The following is a 21,452-nucleotide window of genomic DNA, read 5'->3' on the forward strand; positions in this document are numbered from 1 at the left end:
GAAGACAATGGAAAAAGTAAGAGAGGGCAACAAACCACTGGAGTATAAAGTGGTATAAAAAATCTTCATTTATCCAGATATAAGTTTTGAACTCCTAAAGAAGAGAAAAGAGTTCAATACAGCAAAGGCGATTTTATGGAAGAAAGGGTATAAATTTATACTAAAGCATCCAGCGGTATTGAAAATATTTATTCCAGGACAACAAAACAGACTATTCTCGGATCCAGAAGAAGCACGAAAATTTGCAGAACAATTACAAAAATAGACTGAGGGAGGAAGATGAGTAATGAGAGTTAAAATGATCACGATTGATATGTATGTGGGTAAAGACAAAAATAGACTGAGGGATGAAGACGGGTAATGAGAGTAAAAATGATCACGATTGATATGTATGCGGGTAAAGAGGTATAAGAGTGAATAGAGACAATGAGCATACATGAATGTATCTGTACTTAGAGGAAAATATAGATAGTATAGACAAGAATTAATAAGGGAAGGTAATGGAATAGAGAGAATAAGGAGGGAATTAAAAGAGTGACCTTTGTGACATATGAAAAGTGAAATCTTTTCTGGGGGAGGCGGGGTGGGGGGAAATAGCGGTCACTGCAAAATCAGTTGACGCTTGCGAGTGGATTCGCAAATCCAAATGGAGAGGGGAGATGTGGTTGTCCGACAAGGGATAAAGGACAACTCAGGAGGTGAAGGGGAGATTGGGGATAAATAAGATAGAAATAGGAGAGTAAGGAAAATGTTGGATGTTGTAGGAATGTTGTCTGGTAAAGAGTTGAAAATAAGAAAACAGAAATGGAAAAGGAGGAAAGGTAATGATGGAAAAACGGAAAGAGAAGATAAACAAAATATAAAAGGGCTACGCTGAACTATATGTCTTTAAATATTAATGGAATACATAACCAAATTAAAAGGAAGAAACTACTAAATTTAAATGAATAAATGTATTCCATTAGAAAAAATAACATATAGGTTAAAAAATAATATTGAAATATTCGAACAAGTATAGGAGCCTTACATTAAATACAATAGCGAAAACCTACCGGGGACAAACATTACCTAAGTTGATGGAAGGAGAAGGAAAGAAAAGAATGGACTCAGTAGAATTTCTGGTGTAATTTTGTTGAATGACAACATTGTCTGACTGGCTTAATGCAACCTAGATTGTATACCTAAAATGGATGAGGGGGGGGTGGGGGGGTGGTTTGGGAGGAAAGGGGGGGGGGAGAAAAAGTCACTGTATATGTGTGAAAAAGAAATAGTGTATATCATGGCTAATGTGATTTATGGTGTGAAAAATAAAAAATTAAAAAAAAATGAACTTAAGATACAGTAGGATAGATTTCTGCACAGTAGAGGAATTAAGGATTATGGGAAGAAAGGGTGGAGCTGAGTCCATGACCTTACCTGATCTTATTGGATGAAGGAGCAGGCTTGACGGGCCTGAACTAGTTCCTCCGTTCTTATTTAACCTTTGCTGGCCTTGTGTGTTTCAGGTACAGGAAAGATCCAAGGTGGGAAAAAATATGCCTTTGCCATCTCAGAAATCGCCCAAAAACGAAGATGTGCCACCACAAACTGTCACAATTAAAGGGGTCCCACCTCTTACTGAGGTCCCTGAATTAAAAGTAACACCACCAGACTGGTGGCGTGTCCAGCACAGAGAGCAGACGCCCAGCTGAACAGTAACAAAGGAGAGGAAAAGTTGGCACCTACAGCCAGCATCTTTAGTTTATTTTCAATAAATATTGCACACACACTCGGCTCATGATGCTTGAAAGTTACTCCTCATCAATTTTGTGTAATATATTAAACTCATTTGTCTTTGAGTAAAAATAAACTATTTTTATAACATTTATTTCAATAAACATCCTGACAAAACACAAACTATACACACAACTACATCTAATACACTACTTACATAAGAGAGAAAGAGCAACTTGTCAACACCGCCCCCCCTGTTACATACAATTTACATTTTCATATTAAAATCCCGTTACTATCTACAATACACTTGATTCCCTGGAGTTCCACCGTTCCCAGAACTCAGCCACCGTCCCCTCGGACACTGCGAAAGATGGGCTGGCAGTCAGCCTGCCCTGAACCCTCAACTGCCCGCTGCCTCGACTCGTGAATGGCCAGACCCAGCAACCCCACGAGGAGATCCTCCGAACATCCGACCCCCTCCACACCGGGGGACCATAAATTAGGAACCTCTGTACAGCATTCAAGTCCCCACACAAATGTAGATGCTCTTTTACTTAAAAAGAGTGTTATTTCACTCCCAACATCTCAAATAGTTTGTCAACAGTAAGTGACTAAAACTCATATCAGGATGTCCTTGGCTTCAATATGTGGCCTATTCTGAATAAAGTCCAGCTGAGTGGGCATTCAATGCCTTTTAGTTATTTTATTCCTCATGAGAAATTGACAACTTTCTAATCATATAATTACATGAGTGTTAGTATCATGACTAAGCGATTGGGATTTCATCTTGGCTTGCTTACATTGTGATTCACTAGAAGATGAATTCCTTTTAGCAGGATTAACATATTGATTCCATGAGAGACGAATACCAGTTCTGCTTGCGGCTTGGTGCCTTCTTGCAGATAATTGCCATGGACAAGTCTCAACAAAGAACCAGCAGATGGTGCCAAGCTCTGCCAAGCATGAGTTCTGGTTGAAGTTTGTCGCCACTAATGGAACACAATTGGGTATTTGAAACCCTCCTACCCACACAGGGAAGAGATGTGAGCCTGCTGCCGCATCTGCTGAAGTTATTTTATTCTTTCATTCCTCCCAAATGCCACAAGCACTGGAATTAAAGTTAAATTGAAGTTTAAAATAAAATGTGCAAATAAATTCAAGCTACAATAAAATCTGGAAGAATTACAAAATGTGCAATGTCTGCGGGGAAACTCAATCCTTTCCCCTTTCGGTGCCCACTCTCAACCGCCACTTCAGTCCCTTGTGGAACACATTTACAACTCCGATTATCTGACTCCAAACTCCTTATTTATCCAAATTTTTTAAAAAAATTCAGATAAATGAGGATATCTCAAACAAATCAGAAATGTTCATTTATCCAAAGTGTTTTTTGGAGCCAAATTGACCAGGGACCTCAAGCTCCTGGCACAAGCGGGGTCTCAGTGGGGAGGTTTCGGGGACCAGAGGCACCCAGCATTTTTTTGGGGTGAGAATTAAACATTATTTTAATGCTGTTTAAACACTGTTACAAGTGATTTGCTAGTGCGACTGGGCTGTTTTTAAAAAATGACCAGTTCTCTGAAAAATTCAGTCATCCGAAATAGCCGCGGACCCGACCTTTTCAGATAATCGGAGTTGTACTGTATTTGAGTATAACCTCAAATGGAGCGTCGAAGAATGAGGGGAGATTTGTTAGAGGCATTTAAAATTATGAGGGGGATAGACAGAGTAAATGTAGAAACGCTTTTTCCACTGAGGGTAGGGGAGATACAAACCAGAGCACATGGGTTAAGAGTGAAAGGGGAAAGGTTTGGGGGAAACGTGAGGGGGAATTTCTTCACAGAGAGCGGTGGGGGTGTGGAACAAGCTGCCAGCTGAAGTGGTGAATACAAGCTCAATTTTAACATTGAAGAAGAATTTGGACAGGTACATGGTTGGGAAGGGTATGGGTGTATGTCAATGGGACTAGGCTAATGGGAATAGTTTAGCACAGACTAGGAGAGCCTGGTTCTGTGCTGTAATGTCCTATAGTCATAACCTCTTCATATCTTCACTATCTTTATATTGGGACTGAAATTCCAGTTACCCCCCCTCCCCAACTCCACACAAAACTATGAATAAACTGCGGTGTCATGATATCACCTTGATTTCCTCAAATATGATATTTTAGCATTAACTTTACTTGGAGGGCAATGGGTTTAGCCTTAAGTTCACCATACTGCTGTAGCTTTTTCCTTGCAATGTGCAAGTCTATTGTGTTAAGTAACAAGAGTATCTGGATTGAAATACTTTCTTCCTTAATGTCTGTGGTTGTACAAAAATGACCTACAGAAAATGAATGGCCACTGTGAGGACACACAAGCTAGTGCCTCCTGCCAGATCCTCCGTCTTGGCAGATCACGACTGCTTGGTATTTAATTCCTCACCATGTCCGAGAGTAAAAGACATTTCTCAATCTTTGTCCCTGGTAAGAGATGTTCCTGGGTAATAGACTGTACCCAGCAGAATCCTTTCCAGTGAGATTCTATACTGGGGGGGGGGGGGGGGGGGGCCGGCGGGAAATTGTGATACAATGGTGAACAGCCAAAAAGATTCAAACTTAGAAGCTGCAGGTGAAAGTCCTTCAAGATCTGAAAATGCAAGATGGCAGTTGTCAAACACACTGTTCAAGGGGAAAAGGTGAGACGGTCAACTGAAAGAAGAAATATTGGACATGGGGAAAAGAAATGGCATTACTGCAGGAGCTGCCATGATGGCTGTGATGGTGAAGACTCGCAGGGACAGCAGAAACCCAGCGCTCCCCCACAGGGTCCAACCGCCTAGCCCGTCTGCTATTGGCTCTATACAAGCTTTAAACGGCCCATTAAAGGAACCGACAGTGGTTAAAATCCTATGACCGCGGGGTCTCGGCCCAAGATGTATTCAGAAGTAGCCTTGAGGGTTTGCAGACTCAAGGAGAGCAGAGGACTGGTGCAGGGCAGCATAAACAGGGGGATCATCCTCCCCACTTGAGGAGGGGATGACCCAAGGGACCAGTGAGGGGCTCTGAGGCTGAAGAACACACAGGCTGCGGCTGCTGGCGACTGCGGTGAAAGGACTCTCACCAGGCTGGGGACAGCTGGAGACTGGCCATAGGAATACCAGGTATCAGAACCAGGATGTGAGAGAGTGCCAAAGGCTTCCTGATTGTTTTGGAGGTTTGGATCTGGAGCTCGGATTGCTGATGGTTTGGACTGAAGTCTGTGTGGCTGCAGATGCTATGGGAGCACTGGAGGCAAGTCCATGGACACTCAGTGGCTCGGGTTGGGGGGGGAGGAAACAACTCTCTTTTGCTTCTCTTTCTCTGATTGTAAGGAACGTCGGGCAATTTCTGCTGACGGCAAATCCTTGTCCCCCTTACGGTCGACTAAATGAAATTTGAAGTTTCTGTTTTATTACATAACAGTAAAAGAATCTTGAACGGCACGATCTGTCATCATAATAATACATTTCACAAGTGTTTTGACCAAGTGTTGTTGAACTGAACCATTGGCTGCTACTCCCTCACACAATCTGCCTCAGCTCCTGTTTACCCCCAGCACGGTTACAAATGACCAGTGGTAGGAGCTTTACTTAATTTGAGGCAGAAGCATATCCAGCCTATTCTATAACCATATAGCATGGAAACAGGTCATCTCGGCCCTACAAGTCCACGCAGGTTCACTCAAACAACTCTGCTAGCTCCCCCCGCCTATTCTCTGCCCATAACTCTCTAACCCCCTCTTATACAGCCTACTGTGTCTAGGTTGGACCCCATTAGCTCATTTCATAGCCTTTAGCCCTATAACCCATTTTCAGACCAAAAGGCCATGACATAGGAACAGAAATCAGCCATTCAGCCCTTCGAGTCTGCCCTGTCATTGAACCATGAGCTGATCCTTTTTCCCCATTCAGCCCCACTGCGCAGCTTTCTCCCCAAAATCTTTGATGTCCTGACTAATCAAGAACCTATCAGTCTCTGCCTTCAATACACCCAATGATCTGGCCTCCACAAACTGCACAGATTGACCATCTTCTGGTAAAGCAATGCCTTCTGCATCTCTGTTCTAAGTTCAATCCTGAACTTTTGCCCTCTTGTCCAAGACTCTCCCACAACCTTTCTCACACATGCCCATCAATTTCATCGTTATGCCATTAACACACGGCAGGTAACCGAAACCAGCCAATAATCTACCTGTACATTTTTGGGATGTGGGAGGTAGCCAGGAACGATACTGGGAGAACATTCAACCTAGATTGTATACCTAAAATGGATGGGAGGGGGGTGGCTTGGGAGGAGGGAGGGGGGGGAGAGAAAAAGTCACTGTATATGTGTGAAAAAGAAAAAGTGTGTATCATGGCTAATGTGATTTATGGTGTGAAAAATAAAAAATTTAAAAAAAAGCTTCACACAAACAATACCAGAACTGTGACACAGCAACACTAACTAGGGAAGGGGTTTAAACCCTCCTTGTCCTGATAGCTTCAGGGAAAACTCACTTTCAAAGTCAAATCAGTAACTTCACACCAAAAACACAAGGGTGACATCAATTTTCCACTCTGCCATTGCTTTCTCCAAAAGCTGTTAATGAGTTTAAGGATTTGTAGGGATTTTACAATCTCAAAAATATTTTATTAAATAACATATTCAATAAAACTACAAGAAAAAAAGTACGTGGTATATAAGCCCCTTCCTCTGAAAATATACCAAAAGAAAAAGACAATTTGGAGAATGTTAAATCTCAGTCATGGAGCTGGGGGCTGCAACAGGACGAGCTTCCAGTCCCTCAAATCGTCCAGCCAGCTGGTTGCAAATACGGGCTCCCTCTTTGCCTGGGGTTCACCCCGCCCGAGGGTACGAAAACTTCAACATTTCATCATCGGTGGGTTTCCTGGTAAAACACGTGACTGGTCTCCACATCTGGCGCTGGGGATAAATAGAGAGCAGAGGAAGGGGCAGCGCCAGAGCGCAAGTTGCAGTCTCTGGTCCGATCGGCATCGCAGGCAACCGACAACCCACCAGAGTACGTTCATTTTCACTTCGCAGCCTGATGCTGAATTACAGCAGTTCGTGCTCGCCCTCCATTCTGCAGAAAGGCGCCGGCTGCGCTGCCAACCCCGTTCTAGTCCGCGCGAAACCTCACTAACTTGTTTCATTTTTCAGGACTACAGATCCCCCAACAAAGAACAGAAAATGAACGGCAAACTCCAGGCAGCCACTTTCTTGGCTCTCGCATTCGCCTGCATGCACCTCCCCGCAGGTCAGTCGGGGTTAACTGGAACCATGTGAATGTGGTGGTGGTGGTGGTGGTGGTGGTGGTTGGGGGGGGGGGGGGGTACACAGTAGCTGCTTCCTTTCCTGACTGCAAACTCACGTGGGATCCGTCTTTTACAGATGCTTCCAGCTTTGTGCCCAGATGCCTCTGCTACAACCTGGTGAACAAGGTGCGTCTCCGCAACGTGACAGATTTCCTGATCATCCCGAAGGACTCCCACTGCTCTTCCACTCAAATCATGTGAGTAAAGTCTCCCAGGAGGGAGAGATGGGATGTTCCATGAGGTTCACAAGAAGGAAAAATTGCTTTAATGGTGTTAGGAAAGAGTCCATTGGCAGTTAACAAGGAAAGAATATTAAAACGGGGAGTGTAGAAGAATGAGGGGAGTTTTACAGAGTTTTTAGGGGGAACATTAGAGGGAACTCATTCACATAGAGAATGGTGGGAGTGTGGAACAAACTACCAGCTGAAATGGTGAATTCAGGCTCAGTTTTAACATTTGAGAAGAATTTGGACAGGAGGGATATGGACTGGGTGCAGGGCAGTGACACTATGGAGAATCCTAGTTCGGCACGGCCGATTTTCTGTGCTGTAATGTTCTATGTGTGGATCTAAGTTTCCCTTGATTGAATTGTTAATAAGACTTCCTAAAAGTTCGCCTGAGCACGTTCAGAAGTGCCTCAGAAATGCATTCTCCGGCTGTGTCACAGTTTGGCAGTTTGGTGCAGGGAGTAGTAACATGGTCCAGCTCTCAAACCTGCAGCCAAGACTCCTGGGCTCTTGACTGGGAGATGACTCGATTGCGGATGCATTACAGTAACCCGCTGAGGGAAGTGAAGCAGGTTTCCAAATCCACTTCCTTTGCAGAAAAGGGCAATCCAAATTTTAATGGACTTTTGACAATTAGCGCTGATTGCAGAATTACAGGTCAGTGTTCAAATGAGAATAAACCATCCTTCTCGAGCTAGGAACATGAATCGCCTCAGCAGCGACGATAAAGATGCAAAGACATTGACAGTAACATTTCAATTTCTCCTCTTCTAGACTTGTAATAAATTTGAACGATGTGGAAATGGAGGTGTGCCTTAACCCGAACTCAAACCAGGGCAGATACCTGACTGCATGTTGGGAAAGGTAAGCCCAGACATTCTACTCTGTGAATGATTTTGAACTTTGAGTTAAAATAATGGTTATGTTTCAAAAGTAAGGGAAGAGGGAAAGAGCTTCAATTCCCTGGGAATGGGCAACAGAAAGGTTGATTTTGCAAATATAAAAAGGAGAAATTTTGAATTACTACGATGGTGCAACATTTGAAATCTTTGCAACGATTTGAAAGCAAAGTTGCCAGAAAATTTAATGAGCTTGAATGTGAAATCTAGTCTGATTGACAGTGACGGTGGAACACGCACTTCCACTGCCAGGAGATCAGTCTGCATGTCCTGGAACTGTTCGCCAGTAACAGTTGATGCCCCTGGAGTAAATACTGTGTAGTTGCCGGTTCAGATTTCACTGCAGACCAGATCACATTCCAGTGGGCGGTACAGTCAGTGCAAAATTGTTACAGCACCCAGTAACTTGGGTTCGAACCCTACGCTGTCTGTAAGGAGTTTGTACGTCCTCCCTGTGTCCGAGTGGGTTTTCCCCGGGGTCTCCTGTTTAGTCCCATCCTCCAAAATGTTCGGGGGTTGTAAGTTAATTGGGGGTCATGAGCTCTTGGGCTGTAAGGGCCAAGTTACCGTGTCTTAGCTCTAAATATTTTTTTAAGAAGTGATCGATCGCCAACCAGAAGCGGAACAGATTACAAAAATGTAGGTAACACTGCCAATTGGACAAGAATACTGAGGGTCCAGGACATTTGGTCCCAAAACCCCAGCATGCATTAATTTTGGCAGCTTTCCTGCTCACGACTTCAACTATGCACACAATGAATGAAGAGCTTTCTGTTCAGCATGCGCCCTGTGGTAAAACAGCAATGGACTGTCTACCTCCAGCTGTGTCCCGGACTGCAGTGGCTGCGAAGGCAATTTGGTGCAGGGAGTGGGCTTGCACAGTGACATGGTCCAGGTCTCTAAGAACAAATTCACTCCATTTATTTGCTTGTACCTCAGTCTTCAACGTGGCCCACTTGTCAACATGTTGCTTTCACGAGAATATCAATAACGTGCAGAAATGTAAAGAAATGATAACATTCTGAACATGGCATGAAATAAACCAATTATCACTGGGTCAGAGGTGGGGGATGAGGACTATAACAGTGACAGCACCAATATTGCTCTGACTTCTGATCACATTCATGCTACAAGCTTCAATGCGAACAGATGTCACAAAATGTCATTATTTACTATTATTTCAAAATAAATAGAAAATTTAGTAATTCTGCAAAGTTCTTTATGGCACCAACAATAAACAGGCAGGATTTGAAAGGAGGGGATGAGTGAGGTTTGGATTCTGTAATGATGACCACTGAACATTCAAACCATTGTCTTTCCCACAGAATTGAACACAATATGGAGAGGAAGAAGCAATGCCTTCAAGTCCCGAGGCAAAAACAAGACTAAGCAGAATCACTGAACCATGAAGTCATTCCAGACGATTAAACCATGAAACCTTTGAATGCGAGGACTACAACTTCAAAATGTGCTCAAAAATGACCTCTCTTTTCTGTCTTATTTAAATCTATAGTTAATGATGTTCAATGACCTGTTGTGATATATGGAACAAAGGCAGATGCAATGATACAAATTATTTATTTTTCATTTGTTAGTGAAACCACTCTGCCTTACATTATATTAGCACCTTTATTTCAAGTCATAATATTGGATTGGTCACAGATGCATTCTGTAGGAGATCACACTTCTGAATGTTAATCTACTGAATGGTTCTTCTCATGTCCAGTCCACTGTGTTTATATTTAAAAAAAAATGGACAATGCAACAAAATGTAACGCCAAAGGGCTTGTCTTAAAGATTTCACAAATAAGGTGAATGAAAATATTTGTTCAATGGTTTACATTGCTGAACCAGTTAATCGTAGACCGATTGAAACTGGTTAGTGTTTACATGGATTTAAAATGTAGTGCACGCTGAGCAATAATTTTTAAAAGTATTTTTTGGATTATTTTTAATTTATCTACTTATTATTCAGCACAAATGTATATTAGAAAAAAATGTTTTGAATTGTTTTTAAAGAAAAGAATGTTCTAATTTTAAGGTGGAACAGTTTACAATGTTCATTTTAAACATTTTGTAATAAAATTCAAAACATCCAGAAAAAGGTTTCTGCTTTGTTTTTTTTTTAAAGTTTAAAAAAGTTTTGCCTAATACAAAATCATTTATTTTGCTTGTTCCAACTGATTAACAGGAAAGCTCATTGTGCAGGGTCACAGCTTGAGTGTTGAGTGCAGTTTTGGCCTCCCAGTCTGAGGAGGGACATTCTTCCCAATGGAGGGGTTGGGGGCAAAAGTTCGCCTGGATGCCAGGACTGGTGCATGATGAGATAGACCAGGGTTATTATACTTGTTGGAATTCAGGAAAATGAGAATGAGAGGTAATGGTCAGTGTAGCAGTTAGTGCAATGCTACTACAGTGCCAGTGATCCAGATTCAAATCCCGCACTATTTGTACATTCTTCCCATGTCTTCGTGGGCTTTCCCCAGGGGCTCCAGTTTCCTTCCACCATTCAAAACTTATCGGGGATGCAGGTCAATTGGGAGGCACTGACTCCTGGGCTGAAAGGGCCTGTCACCAGGCCACATGTCTAAATTTTAAATCTCATCCATGGTTACACGATTCTGACAGGATTGGACCCAATGTTGGGGAAGCCTACAACAGCAGTCCAAGGACAAGTGGAGATGAGGAGAAATGTCTTCACTCAGAGGGTTGTAGAACTCCCTCAAAAGTCGTCGTGGCCAGTTCAAAAGGAGGATGGATGTGGCCCATCGGCTAAATGGATCACAGGGTATGGAGAGAAAGCAGGAATAGGACACGGAGCTCAAATTGAATGATGGAGTAACTTCAAAGGGCTGACTGCCCCCATGGGTCATGAAATGTGCATAACTTTAGCCCACAAAAAAAATTGAAATATCAAATAAATTAAACTATTGCTTAAATTAACCATGAAACAAAATATCTTAAACATTTTCTTTTCACTCTTGAATACGAAACAGACTGTGCTGAGATTCTGTAAGTAATTAATGGTTTCTGTTCAATTTCTACAACAAAAGGGGTGGCTAGAGGCAAGAGGAATTGGCAGGTTTTTAAATCAGGTTCATCACACTGTAAGCAGTTCAACTCAATTATTTGGACGTAATGAGGCACAATTAGAATTTTGCATTCTTTGCGGAGATAAAGGCAGTAAGTAAAAGGCCACAAAGTACCCATGGAAACAAAATCTGCTGACACTGTGATTGTAAAAACACACCAAAATGCTAGGGGAAAAACACATTCTGTATCTTTACCTTTGCAACATAAAAGCACTGTTTGACCTGCTGAATTTCTCCAGCATGTTTGTGTGTTTTTTCACTTAATCACGGTGTCAGCAGAATCCTGTGTTTTACCCCATAATGTGGTGGAACTCAGCCAGTCTCTTTGGAGTCTATAGGAGACAAAGACATATTGCTGACATTCCGGGCCTGAGCCCTTCTTCAAGGAATAAGCCAGAAGCTGAAGATTCGGACCTGAGGGCACAGTCTGGGAGATCATTCCATTGAGCACCTCGGCTCTGTCCACCGCAACAACGTGGGTCTCCCTGTGGCCACCCATTTCAATTCTACAAATTGGAGGATCAACCCCTCATCTTCCAAATGGGCAACTTCTCACCAGATGGCATTAATATTGACTTCTCTGGCTTTCATTAAACCAAACCTTCTTCCACTGTGGTCTCTCCATTCGCTGTCTCCTTTCCACTTCACACCTTTTGTTGGTCTGGATTCCTCCCTCGTTGTTTGAATTCTGAGACTTCCTGCTTCTGGCTTATTCTGCGCTCAAGCCCAAAATGACGGCAATACATTTTTGTCTCATCTATACGCTGAAAAGACTAGCTAAGTTCCTCCAGCATTTCAGATGGTTTTTAACACAAAATACCCATCACCTTGCATACAATAAACAGGCCGGTGGTGCAGATAAAACGTGAAAGTCACACAGTGTCCTTTATAGAGTAAAGATAAGTAACCTATGTTTTGTACCTTGATTATATCTTGATAGGAAAATGTGAGACATGAGAAGTAGCATTGGCTTGATGAGCCGAATGTCCTATGTTGTCAGAAATTAAGACATTTTCAAAGCTTGTGGTATTGGGGCTCCACTGCCATATTTACTAAAACCAAAAGTTTATCCTCAGCACATTCCAAGGCTTATCAGGTCAGGTTCCTGGCCACATTACACTTTACTGGGTGGTGTTTGAAGACAAACAGCTGTGCCACAAATGCACACACACAATGGGTCACGGATGCTAGGCCCAAATGACTCCAGCCAACATCTCACACTTCTTCTAAAGTAGGGACACTCCTGTCTCTCTACACATACTGACCATGAGTTCAGCCACACCCATCAGATGGCGTGGCTTAAAAGCAAGGATGGGGAAATGCTTTTGAACAGAAAGAAGATGTCATGTTCAAATATATCACAGGTTCAAAGTACAGTAAAATCTTATCAAGAATTCAAGCAACTGGTGCATAAGTAAATAAATAGGTAGCAATAAGAACGTTTAAAATCGGCGCCTCTCCATTAGTCCGCCAATCCAAAGCAATGCGCAATCTCGAGCAACCAGAAAATTCACTTATCCGGCATCTACCAATCCCCATAGGTGCTGGATACCAGGGGTTTCACTGTATGAGCCGGATTTAATTTGGAGCTTCTCCTCCCCCTCATAATGGCAGCTCTTGGTGAGGGATCAGGCCATGAAGGTCAAGGGCTGGAAGATGGGACTAATAAGAATGGAAGAGACAATGGGAGCACTGGATGCAGTAGATGGCCTGTGGCCATGCTGTGCAATAGACACACTAACTTATTACATGAGTTAAAACAAAAATTCTGGAGGAACTCAGCCGGTCTCGCAACATCCATTGGAGGTAAATATGTATAACCAACTTTTCAAGCCTGAGCCCTCCTTCAAGGTCTGAGTAAAGAGCAGGAAGAGGATGTTAATGCCATCCATTTGGAGGGTGTCCAGACAGAAGATAAGGTGTTATTCCTCCATGTTTTGGATGGCCTCAGTCTGGCAGTGCATGAGACAGACATGATCCCAACGGAATAGAAATGACGGCCACTGGTCAATGAAGCGATCTCCCAGTCTGCTTCTATCTCTTCAATGTAGAAGAGACAATGGGAGCACTGGATGCAGTAGATGACCCCTGCAGAACCATGCAAAATGCTGTTTCCTCTGGAAGGACTGTTTGGGGCCCCGAATGGTGGTGTGGGCGGTGGTGTGGGCATAAGTGTAGCACAATCACAGGGGAAGGGACCAAGGGAGGAGTGGACGAGGAAGTGGTCACTATGGAAGTATCTGCTGATTTTCATGTTCCATCCCTTATTATGGTGTGGCACAATGCTGTGGCCATGATCATTGAACCCTAGGTGAAGGAACTGATTAGAGGGGCTTTTCCAATCCAGATATGAACATTATCAGAAAGGGTCCTGACCGGAAACATTGCCTGATCATTCCTCTCCACAATGCTGCCTGCCCCCCAGAGTCCCTCCAGCTTTCTGTTGCTGGTTCAAGATCCCACCACCTGCAGCCACTGTGTTTGCCTTCTCCTTCCTCGCCAGCTTTAACCTCTGGTGGACATCTCCACCCGACTATAGCTCAGAACAGGCTCTTCGCCCCTCGATGTTGTGCCAACCCATATATTCCTACCAAAACTTTGAAAAAATAAACCCACCCTGCCTCGCAATTCCTTTTTTCTTTCATCCATGTGCTTGTCTAAGAGTCTCTTCACCCTTTGGACTCTGTCTTGGTTTTCAGGGATGACCAACATGCCCATATACTCTGTGTCCCCTTTTCCAGGGACTGGTTTTATACCCAACCACCAGCTGGTTTGTACTGGAGTTCGCACTGTAGTTTACCCATGGACCCAGTCCAGAGTAAATATTATGAAAGGTTAAATATGGCCAGAGTCCAAATGTTAAATGTCCCAATGTTTTCAGCCAGCACCACCATCCCCGACAAGGCATTCCTGGCACCCACAACTCTGTGTGAACTTACTTCTGACATCTCCCCTAATCTTCCTTCCCTTCACTTTGTACAGATGCCCTCTAGTGTTTGCTGATCCTGCCCTGGGAAAAAGTGTTGGCCATCCACCCTATCTATGCCTCTCAATATTGTAGATCTCTGTTAAGTCTCCTCTCATCCTTCTTTGCTCGGACACGTCATCAGCTCATGAGAACCTGCTGATGGAGATCCAGTCAGGTGCTTGCTCCCATGTGAGAATTATGATGAATCAGACAATGCTGATCACCATGTGTATCTAGTCTTGAAAAACAACAGGTGGCAACTGAGTCACAAGGACATTAGTCATTAATCAAACCAAAGTGGATGTCTGTCATTATTATCTGGCTTCATCACAGAACAGAGGAATGGATTCAAGGTCAATTGACAGGACCAAGGACCATAGGAGTGGCAGAGAGGATTACTGGATTCTTCCCCCCCCCCCCCCCCACATCAATGTGATCTACTGGAATCGTTGTCTGAAGAGGGTGCGCAAAAAATTATTGAGGATCCCTTCCATCCCGCACACAGCATCTTTCAGCTGCTCCCATCAGGGAAGAGATCCAGGAGGATCAGAGCCAGCACCACCAGGCTGAGGAACAGCTTCTTCCCACGGGGAGTGAGAATGCTGAACGACCAAAGGAGCTGCTCACACTGACTCTCCGAGACGCTCATATTCATGAAACAATATATGGTTTGCCTGTATGTGTATTTTGTCTGATTGTGATCCTGCAGGTTTTTGTACCGAGGACTGGAGAACACTGTTTCGTCGGGCTGTATTTGTACAATCAATCAGGTGACAATAAACTTTACATGAATCTCCCTGTAACCTGTGTGTTCCTCCCACAGAGCCATCAAACTTAGTTTCACAGCAAACTTGGATGCACTGCAGCTGAACCGCTGATCCAACTCAATACAGATGACGGGCAGCTGGGGCCATGGCACCAGAACCCACAACCCCCTTCCAACCTACATTTTAATTTTACCTACTCTTTTCTGCTATTTACACATTGTGTATATTTTGGGCGTATACAGAGCCGTTGTCATACCCACACTCCTGTTCGGCTCCGAATCATGGGTCCTCTACCGGCATCACCTACGGCTCCTAGAACGCTTCCACCAGCGTTGTCTCCGCTCCATCCTCAACATTCATTGGAGCGACTTCATCTCCAACATCGAAGTACTCGAGATGGCAGAGGCCGACAGCATCGAATTCACGCTGCTGAAGATCAAACTGCTCTGGGTAGGTCACATCTCCAGAATGGAGGACCATCGCCTTCCCAAGATCATGTTATATGGCGAGCTCTCCACTGGCCACCGAGACAGAGGTGCACCAAAGAAGAGGTACAAGGACTGCCTAAAGAAATCTCTTGGTGCCTGCCACATTGACCACCGCCAGTGGGCTGATCTCGCCTCAAACCGTGCATCTTGGCGCCTCACAGTTCGGCGGGCAGCAACCTCCTTTTTTTAAAATTTTTTTATTTTTCACACCATAAACCACACTGACCAAGATACATACATTTTCCTTTTCAAATATATACAGTGTCATTTTCTCCCCTCTCCCTCCTCCCATCCCACTCTCCCAACCTCCCCCACATTCATTTAAAGTACAAAATCTAAGACACATTAAACCAGTCAAACAATGTTGTCATTCAATAAAAATAAAAAAGAAATTCCACTGAGTCAATTCTTTTCATTTCCTTCTCCTTTCGTTAATTTAGGTGGTAGATGTCCCCGGTAGGTTTTCTCTATTGTGTTTCATGTATGGCTCCCATATTTGTTCAAATATTATTTGAATAATATTTCAATATTATTTCTTAAATTATATGTTATTTTTTCTAATGGAATACATTTATTCATTTCTACATACCATTGATGTATTCTCAAATTATCTTCCAATTTCCTGACATAATACATTTTTTTGCTACGGCTAGAGCTATCTTAACAAATCTTTTTTGTGCACCATCCAAATCAAGTCCAAATTCTTTATTTTTTATGTTACTTAGGAGGAAGATCTCTGGGTTTTTTGGTATATTGTTTTCTGTAATTTTGTTTAATATCTGGTTTAGATCTTCCCAAAATTTTTCTACTTTCTCACATGTCCAGATTGCATGAATTGTTGTTTCCATTTCTTTTTTACAACTAAAACATCTGTCAGATACTGTTGGGTCCCATTTATTTAACTTTTGAGGTGTAATGTATAGCCTGTGTATCCAGTTATATTGTATCATATGTAACCTCGTATTTATTGTATTTCTCATCGTTCCAGAGCATAACTTCTCCCATGTTTCCTTCTTTATCTTTATATTTAAATCTTTTTCCCATTTTTGTTTAGTTTTACCATTTGTTTCCTCATTCTCCTTTTCTTGCAGTTTAATATACATATTTGTTATAAATCTTTTGATTGTCATTGTATCTGTAATCACATATTCAAAGTTACTTCCCTCTGGTAACCTCAGACTACTTCCTAATTTGTCCCTCAAGTAGGATCTCAATTGGTAATATGCCAACACTGTATCTTGAGTTATATTATATTTATCCTTCATTTTTACAAAGGATAATAATCTATTTCCTGAAAAACAATTTTCCATTCTTTTGATCCCTTTTTTCTCCCATTCTCTAAAGGAAAGGTTATCTATTGTAAAAGGGAGTAACTGATTTTGCGTCATTATTAGTTTTGGTAATTGGTAATTTGTTTTATTCCTTTCTACATGAATCTTCTTCCAAATATTGAGCAGGTGATGTAATACTGGAGAACTCCTATGTTGTACCAATTTTTCATCCCATTTATATAATATGTGTTCAGGTATCTTTTCCCCTATTTTATCTAGTTCTAATCTAGTCCAATCTGGCTTTTCCCTTGTTTGATAAAAATCTGATAGGTATCTTAATTGTGCGGCTCTATAATAATTTTTAAAGTTTGGTAGTTGTAAGCCTCCTTGTTTATACCATTCTGTTAATTTATCTAGTGCTATCCTCGGTTTCCCCCCTTTCCATAAAAATTTCCTTATTATTTTCTTTAACTCCTTGAAGAATTTCTCTGTCAAGTGTATTGGCAATACCTGAAATAGGTATAGTATCCTTGGGAAAATGTTCATTTTAATACAGTTTATCCTTCCTATTAGTGTTAATGGTAAATCTTTCCAATGCTCTAAATCGCCCTGTAATTTTTTCATTAGTGGATAATAATTGAGTTTATATAGATGGCCGAGATTTTTATTTATTTGTATACCTAGGTATCTTATTGCTTGCATTTGCCATCTGAATGGTGATTCCTTCTTAAATTTTGAGAAATCCGCATTATTCATTGGCATTGCTTCACTTTTATTTATGTTTATCTAGTGGGCATCCCTGCCTTGTTAATGGCCCCTTATATAATGCTTTAATCCAATATGCTTCTCTGGTAAACTGAATTTTTGCAATACTTTGAATAAATAATTCCATTCTACTCTGTCAAAGGCCTTCTCTGCGTCTAAAGCAACTGCTACTGTTGGCGCTTTACTCCCTTTTACTGCATGAATTAAGTTAATAAATTTATAAATATTGTCTGTTGTCTATCTTTTTTTAATAAATCCAGTTTGGTCTAGATTTACCATTTTAGGTACATAATCTGCTAATCTGTTTGCTAATAGTTTAGCTATTATCTTATAATCTGTGTTAAGTGATGATATTGGTCTATATGATGCTGGTGCGAGTGGATCTTTCCCTTGCTTTGGTATTACTGTAATTATTGCTGTTTTACATGAATCTGGTAACCTTTGTGTTTTGTCAACTGGTTGATTACTTCCAGGAGGGGAGAAATTAATAAATCTTTAAATGTTTTATAGAATTCTATTGGGAATCCATCCTCTCCTGGTGTTTTATTATTTGGTAGTTTTTTTTATTATCTCTTGTATTTCTACTATTTCAAATGGTTCTGTTAATTTATTTTGTTCCTCTATTTGTAATTTTGGTAGTTCAATTTTAGTTAAAAATTCATCTATTTTGCCTTCTTTCCCTTCATTTTCAGTTTGGTATAATTGTTCATAGAATTCTCTAAAGTTTTCATTAATCTCCATTGGATTATATGTGATTTGTTTGTCTTTTTTCCTTGATGCCAATACCATTTTCTGAGCTTGTTCTGTCTTAAGCTGCCATGCTAGAATTTTATGCGTTTTTTCCCCAAGTTCATAATATTTCTGTTTTGTCTTCATTATGTTCTTCTCCACCTTATATGTTTGTAGTGTTTCATATTTTATTTTTTTATCTGCCAATTCTCTTCTTTTAGTTGTATCTTCCTTCATTGCTAATTCTTTTTCTATATTTACTATTTCCCTTTCCAACTGCTCTGTTTCCTGACTGTAGTCCTTCTTCATCTTGGTTACATAACTTATTATTTGCCCTCTAATGAATGCTTTTATTGCATCCCATAGTATAAACTTATCTTTCACAGATTCTGTATTTATTTCAAAGTACATTTTAATTTGTCTTTCAATGAATTCTCTAAAATCCTGCCTTTTAAGTAGCATGGAGTTTAATCTCCATCTATACATTCTTGGAGTGATGTCCTCTAACTCTATTGTCAATATCAAGGGTGAATGGTCCGATAATATTCTAGCTTTATATTCTGGTTTTCTTACTCTATCTTGCATACGAGCTGATAACAGAAATAGTTCTATTCTTGAGTATGTTTTATGTCTACCCGAATAATATGAATATTCCTTTTCCTTTGGGTGTTGTTTCCTCCATATATCCAAAAGTTGTATTTCATGCATCGATTTAATTATAAATTTGGTTACTTTGTTCTTTCTGTTAATTTTTTTCCCAGTTTTATCCATATTTGAATCCAAATTAAGGTTGAAATCCCCTCCTATTAATATGTTCCCTTGCGTATCTGCTATCTTCAAAAAAATATCTTGCATAAACTTTTGATCTTCTTCGTTAGGTGAATATACATTGAGTAGATTCCAAAACTCCGAATATATCTTACATTTTATCATTACATATCTCCCTGCTGGATCTATTATTTCCTCTTCTATTTTAATTCATATATTTTTACTGATTAATATAGCTACTCCTCTTGTTTTTGAATTATACGACGCTGCTGTTACATGTCCTACCCAATCTCTCTTTAATTTCTTGTGCTCCAATTCAGTTAAATGTGTTTCTTGCACAAATGCTATATCAATTTTTTCTTTTTTCAGTAAATTTAGCAGTTTCTTCCTTTTGATTTGGTTATGTATTCCGTTAATATTTAAAGTCATATAGTTCAATGTAGCCATTTCATACTTTGTTTATCTTCCCTTTCCGTTTCTCCATCATCACCTTTCCTTCTTATCCATTTCTGCTTTCTTGTTTTGAATACTTTATAAGACAACATTTCTAAAACATCAAACATTTTCCTTATTCTCCTTTTTAAAACTTCTTTAACCCCATTCTCCCCTCCCCCTCCTGAGTTGCCCTTTATCCCTTGCCGGGCAACCACATCTCCCCTCTCCATTTGGATTTGTGAATTCACTCGCAAGCGTCAACTGATTTTGCAGTGACCGTAACTCCTCCCCACCCAGCCCCCCCCCGGAAAAGATTTCAATTTTCATATATAACAAAGGTCACTCTTTTAATTCCCTCCTTATTCCCTCTATTCCCTTTCATTCCCTTATTAATTCTTATCTATATTCTATATATTTTCCTCTAAATACGGATACACTCATGTATACACATATATACATACATATATATATATATATATATATACACCCATACACACACATACATATAGTTCGTGGTCATTTTTACTCTCATTACATGTCTTCATCTATCTGCTTGTTTTGTAGTTGTTCTGCAAATTTTCGTGCTTCCTCTGGATCCGAGAATAGTCTGTTTTGTTGCCCTAGAATAACTATTTTAAGTACCGCTGGGTACTTTAACATAAATTTATATCCTTTTTTCCATAAGATCGTTTTTGCTGTATTGAACTCCTTCCGCTTCTTCAGGAGTTCAAAACTTATGTCTGGATAGAAAAAAATTTTTTGACCTTTGTTTTCCAGTGGCTTTTTGTCTTCTCTTATTTTCTTCATTGCTTTCTCCAATATATTTTCTCTTGTTGTATATCTTAAAAATTTTACTAGAATGGATCTTGGTTTTTGCTGCGGTTGTGGTTTCGGGGCTAATGTTCTATGTGCCCTCTCTATTTCCATTTCTTCCTGTAATTCTGGTCTTCCTAGGACCCTGGGGATCCAATCTTTTATAAATTCTCTCATATTCTTGCCTTCTTCATCTTCATTAAGGCCCACTATCTTTATATTATTTCTTCTATTATAGTTTTCCATTATATCTATCTTCTGAGCTAACAGCTCATGTGCCTCTTTAACTTTTTCATTAGATTCTTCTAATTTCTCTTTTAAGTCCTCTACTTCCATTTCTACGATTATTTCTCGTTCTTCCACATTATCCACTCTTTTTCCCATCTCTGATATGACCATTTCTATTTTATTCATTTTTTCTTCTGCACTCTTAATTCTTCTTTTTATCTCATTAAGTTCTTGTAATTGCCATTCTTTCACTGATTCCATATATTTTTTAAAAAAAGATACATCCATTGTCTTGCTTTTCTCTTCTTCTTCCACTTCTTTCTGTTCTTCTTCTTCTTCTTCTGGGTTGACCATCTGTTGTTTCCTTGTTTTCTTTTTACCCTCTTCTTTCTTGTTGTCATTATTGTCTGTGTTCTGCACCTGCTGCTGTGTTGCAGGTGTCTCTCTCAGCTGTGGAGATCAACTCCGCAGCTGCTCCCCCCTCCCGTCAGTGTGTTTTTTTTCATGCGCATGCGCGGTTGCGCACTTTTACTCGGCTCTGTGAGCCATTTTTGTAGTCCCGAGCCCGGGACTTCCACTGGCCTGAGGGAGCGGGCTTCTCTCTCCGCGGCGGGCCTCCTCGGACAGGTAAGGCCTTCACCTTCTTCTTCCGACGTTCTTTCATCTTCTCTTCTTCCCGTTGTTTTCGGCTTTTCTCTCTTCGCTGCCATTTTCTTCTCACCTTTATTTTTACTTTGTTTTAATTTTTACTCTTGTACCCTTGTGTTTTGTGCGTTTTTTTTCAACTTTTCCGGAGAGGGCTGGAATTCCCTGACCGGCCACTACTCCATTACGTGACTCCTCTCCCGCAGCAACCTCCTTTGAAGAAGACCGCAGAGCCCATCTCACTGACAAAAGGCAAAGGAGGAAAAACCCAACACCCAACCCCAACCCACCAATTTTCCCCTGC

General features: G+C 41.0%; 1 protein-coding gene across 3 annotated transcripts in view; it reads right to left on the reverse strand.

Moving 5' to 3' along the window:
- The window catches only part of rassf4a (Ras association domain family member 4a), a 101,691-nt gene that overhangs the window by 62,082 nt on the left and 18,157 nt on the right, over positions 1 to 21,452 (reverse strand). Inside the window, exon 1 of one of the 3 annotated variants that reach the window (XM_069885313.1) lies at positions 13,888 to 13,952. The exons of the other annotated variants lie outside the window; for them this stretch is intronic. Within the exon in view, the coding sequence (XP_069741414.1) occupies positions 13,888 to 13,920 (33 nt within the window). The 5' untranslated portion in view covers positions 13,921 to 13,952. Of the gene's footprint in view, positions 1 to 13,887; positions 13,953 to 21,452 lie in introns of those variants that run through there. 3 annotated transcript variants of the gene reach the window in all.

This window comes from Narcine bancroftii, chromosome 6, assembly GCF_036971445.1.
Source record: "Narcine bancroftii isolate sNarBan1 chromosome 6, sNarBan1.hap1, whole genome shotgun sequence".
NCBI lineage: Eukaryota > Metazoa > Chordata > Chondrichthyes > Torpediniformes > Narcinidae > Narcine > Narcine bancroftii.